General features: G+C 30.8%; 1 protein-coding gene across 1 annotated transcript; it reads left to right on the top strand.

Annotated features, from left to right (window-relative positions):
* On the top strand, positions 1-1,243 carry LOC127136433 (uncharacterized). The gene is made up of 2 exons (XM_051062989.1): positions 1-565; positions 666-1,243. The coding sequence occupies exons 1-2, from the start codon at positions 1-3 to the stop codon at positions 1,241-1,243; spliced, it is 1,143 nt and encodes a 380-aa protein (XP_050918946.1).
* The last annotated feature ends 3,150 nt before the right edge of the window (positions 1,244-4,393 follow it).

Raw genomic sequence — 4,393 nt, 5'->3', positions numbered from 1 at the left:
ATGGCAAAGTTGATAATTTGGGATGAAGCTCCAATGGCACACAGATTTTGTTTTGAAGCGTTTGATAAAACCCTTAAAGACATAATGGGGCGTTCCAATTGTTCTGACAAATTATTCGGAGGGAAAGTAATTGTATTTGGTGGAGATTTTCGGCAAATATTACCAGTTGTACCAAGGGGCAGCCGTTCAGATATAATACATTCTACAATAAATTCATCATACATCTGGGATCATTGTGTTGTGCTGAAGCTTACAAAGAACATGCGACTCCAACAAGCCGGCAATACTTCAAGTACATCTGAATTAGAATTGTTTTCTAATTGGATATTAAAAGTTGGTGATGGGAAATTGGAAGAACCTAACGATGGTTACACGGATATTCCTATTCCAAATGATTTCTTAATTTCTAACTATGATGATCCACTAGAAGCCATTGTTAGTGAAACATACCCGAATTTTCTTAACAATTACAAGAATCCAGAATTTTTGCAATCAAGAGCTATATTGGCAGGAACAATTGAAACGATTGACATCATAAATCAATACGTTTTGGGATTCATACCAGGTATGCGTTATCCATTGTAAACATATTTATAGATACATTCATATATTTATATGTACTAACATAGATTTATAATAATAAAATTTCAAAAACTTTCCCAAAGGTGAAGAAAAAGAATATTTAAGTTCAGATTCTGGAGACACTTTTGACGGTGAAGGAAATGAAGCTTTTGATGTTTTGACCCCAGAATTTTTGAATACACTTACAACTTCCGGTCTACCTAACCACAAGATTAAATTGAAGATTGGGACCCCTATTATGTTGCTTCGAAACATTGATCAACCTGAAGGTCTCTGCAATGGAACAAGGCTTATAGTTACAAGATTGGCAAACCATGTTATCGAGGCAAAGATTATATCTGGAAAGAATATTGGAGGGGTTATCTATATTCCAAGAATGGATTTGACTCCAACACAATCTCTGTGGCCATTCAAAATGACTAGAAGGCAATTTCCCATAACTATATGTTATGCTATGACAATTAACAAATCTCAAGGTCAGTCATTGGATTATGTTGGATTGTATTTGCCTAGAAGTGTATTTAGTCATGGTCAACTATATGTTGCAATATCAAGGGTCAAAAGCAAAAAAGGGCTTAAGATATTAATCCATGACAAGGATAACCATCCATTGAATTCTACAATAAACGTCGTGTTCAAAGAAGTTTTTGAAAACTTATAGAACGTAAGTTTTTCATTAGTTATATTATATCAACAAATGTCGTTGTTTATTATTAGAATTTTATTGAATGAGTTGTATAAAATATACATTATGTTTTAACATTTGTTTATATGGATGTAATTGTTTTTTACAGGGTAATGAATCATCACTTCCTAAAAGGTTGCGGGCAGGTTTTGTATAAACCCAGTTTTTTAAGGACCAAAGAATTGTACGAAGTTAAATCATTTTTGTTGCTGGACTTATTTCTCACAATTTTAACTAAAATTGTGAACCTTTTGTTTCAATATCTTTTGTTGCATTAAACCTTACTGTATCAATTGCAATTAATTTCAACATTTGGTAGTATTCATTATTATATTTTAAAACAAATGAGGTTCTGGTATTTCTTTTACATGGTTTATGTATTTTGGTTAAATAATCATTTATTATGAAGGTTAATATTTGCGCTTTTATACCTCAAATTAGTAACAGATTGGAAAATTTCATCCATTACTAAATAAATATATTTTTATTTCTTATGTCCAAAATCTCAATGATAAATGGAATGTTTATTCATAACATTAACAATGGAATGTTTATTATATATCAATATACCAATAAATTGTTAAAATATTTTTGTATTATATATTTTGATTATTTCCTTAATATAGTATACAAAAAAATTAAGCAAATTATATTACTATAAATTAATAATGTTTTACTTTATTATGTCCCAAACTGGAAAAAGTTATTTGTGGAAATTTTTTGAACCCATTTATTGATCATTTAACATCCATTACATTAAAAAAAACTCTTATGCAATAAATTTGTGTATGTTGATCCAACCATATATATATATATATATATATATATATATATATATATATATATATATATATATATATATATATATATATATATATATATATATATATATATATATATATATATATATATATATATATATATAAACAAAAAAATATATTATATTATAATTTTTTTTAAATAAATTATTGCACTTGCGCGACCCGTGCGAACGCACGGGTCCTTTACTAGTAACAATGAAAATAATTAATTTGATACTTTTATTATAATTAGTGCATAATTTCCAAGACAATACTTCTTTATTTAGTTCTTAACTAGTGCCCTTAGGGCACAAGTTAGCATTACCAATATTTAATATACTATTTTATTATTAATTTATGATTAAAATAATAATATTTGAGATATGGATTTCTCAAAAAATTATTAAATATACTATTTAATATTTCAATTATGAATATTTTAACTAGTAATATTTGAAATACATATTTCTCACAATATTTTAAGGATTTGTCCTACTAGTCTTGTGAGAGAGGAAACTTCTAGCAAAGTTTAACAAGTTTGAGTCGTCATGACTAGAGTGGAGTTCTTAGTCAGGTGATTCCTAGAGGTCAGTTCAATATCTTGTAAGTGTTAGTAACGTGTAAGTGGTTAGACATGTTACTCATATGCATGGCCTCAGAAGTAGACCTGCCATGGAAGTGGTATCGAATATACACAATGCTACTATACTATGTCGGCAGGATGTGTAAGTTATTCTCTCGGGAGAGATGATGGAAATAAGATATCCATAAGTGTAAGTGTGTAACTTGGATTGTATATTCGTAAGAACACGAGCTAAGGTTCCCATGAGATAAAGCAAGACGTTAGAAAGGAATAATTGTTGACAGGTAGCGTGATGTCGTCCCAAGATATGTGACTGGGTTATGTGACTCTATGAGTATTATGGAAGCTCACAGTTACATCCTAGTTTGGTTAGGGTTCCTTATAAGTGTTGTAGTGTCAATGACTTGGAATTTCTCGTTGGTATTATTTCCCTAGTTGGTTGTTGCATTTCTCCTTCTATGTGTCGGTAAGAAGGTCATTCTTCTTGAGAATGATTGGTAAGGTTTTGGGAAAAGGTTCTCAAAGGGAAGTAGGGATTTTCTATGAAGTTCTATAAGCTAGTAGAGGGTATCGATGAATTTCAGGTATTCCATTATGTTCAATTGTAAATTGCATAGTAAAGAGTTTTGGAAGGGAAATAATTGTAAAGTTTTACGGAGGATACGAGAGGTAACTACCTGTAGGAAAGAAAGTAAGACAATCTTGTGCCAAGTGTGTTATCTTACTGGAATGATACGAGAGAAGTGAAGTATCAGGTGTAGACGATTGTAGTATATGGTACCAGGTCAAGTGAACTTGATAAGAATATCAATATACAGATTGCAAGACTTGTTGCAAGTGTTGAAAGACTTATAAGGAAATATTCATCAGTATTGCTGCAGGTAAGGGATCATTGGTTAGCACCACAAATATTCGAGAATGTTAGATATCCTATCAGAATAATGTATCCTGGTTATGATTTTGATTAACTCGGTGCAAGAAAGACGAAGTTGTGGATTAATTGGGGATTTGTGAACAAGTAGTTTACAACAACATATCAGAAGAATTAAGTGGAAAGGGATTTGAAGTAGAGGTGTTATCAGATCAAGAAGTTGGATAAGTCTTTGAAGAATGAAGCTTGCTAGTGAAGAAAATTGGAAGATTCGAGTATGATAGAGGATTAAACTGAAGCAAAGTCATTTGTTGACCTGAGTGGAGGAAATTCGGGGGCGAATTTCAATTTAGGGGGGGGGGGAGAGTGTAATATCTCATATCCCCCTTAAATGGTCAATTAGTTGTCAATTGAGACCAATTGAGTTCCTATGTACTCTATTTGTTATTAGTAAGACAATTTGAGCTCTTATATGCTCTAAATATTGTCAGTTGGGACCAATAGAGTAACCAGTGAACTCTGAAGAGATTAATTATTAATAAAAGAGACAGACCAATATTAATAAGTACAAGAGAGGACATTTTGGTAACATTAATAATTGGTCAATTGGTACTTGAAGACAAAATATCAATTGAGATATTTTGTATCACTAACTAATATTATATATTAGTTATATATATTATATAGTATATATGTGTGGTAGATAAGAAGAAGTAGGAAGAGATAAGAATGAAAGAGAGAGTTATTAGAAAGATAAAGAAAGAGGAAAAGAGAAAGAGGAAGAAGAGAAGAAGAGGAAGGAAGTAAGAAAGAGGAAAAAGCTGATGAAGATCATGATCATCACCACCAATCATCTAATTTTCATCATCTTC

Source organism: Lathyrus oleraceus, chromosome 4, assembly GCF_024323335.1.
Source record: "Lathyrus oleraceus cultivar Zhongwan6 chromosome 4, CAAS_Psat_ZW6_1.0, whole genome shotgun sequence".
In the NCBI taxonomy this organism is placed as follows: Eukaryota; Viridiplantae; Streptophyta; class Magnoliopsida; order Fabales; family Fabaceae; genus Lathyrus; species Lathyrus oleraceus.
This window is presented reverse-complemented; position numbering and strand designations above follow the sequence as displayed.

Bases quoted from the DNA above. Each gene is read 5' to 3' on its own strand.
- LOC127136433 (XM_051062989.1), top strand. From the start codon at position 1: ATGGCAAAGTTGATAATTTGGGATGAAGCTCCAATGGCACACAGATTT. The intron at 566-665 runs GTATGCGTTATC...ACTTTCCCAAAG, and splicing joins CGTTTTGGGATTCATACCAG to GTGAAGAAAAAGAATATTTA.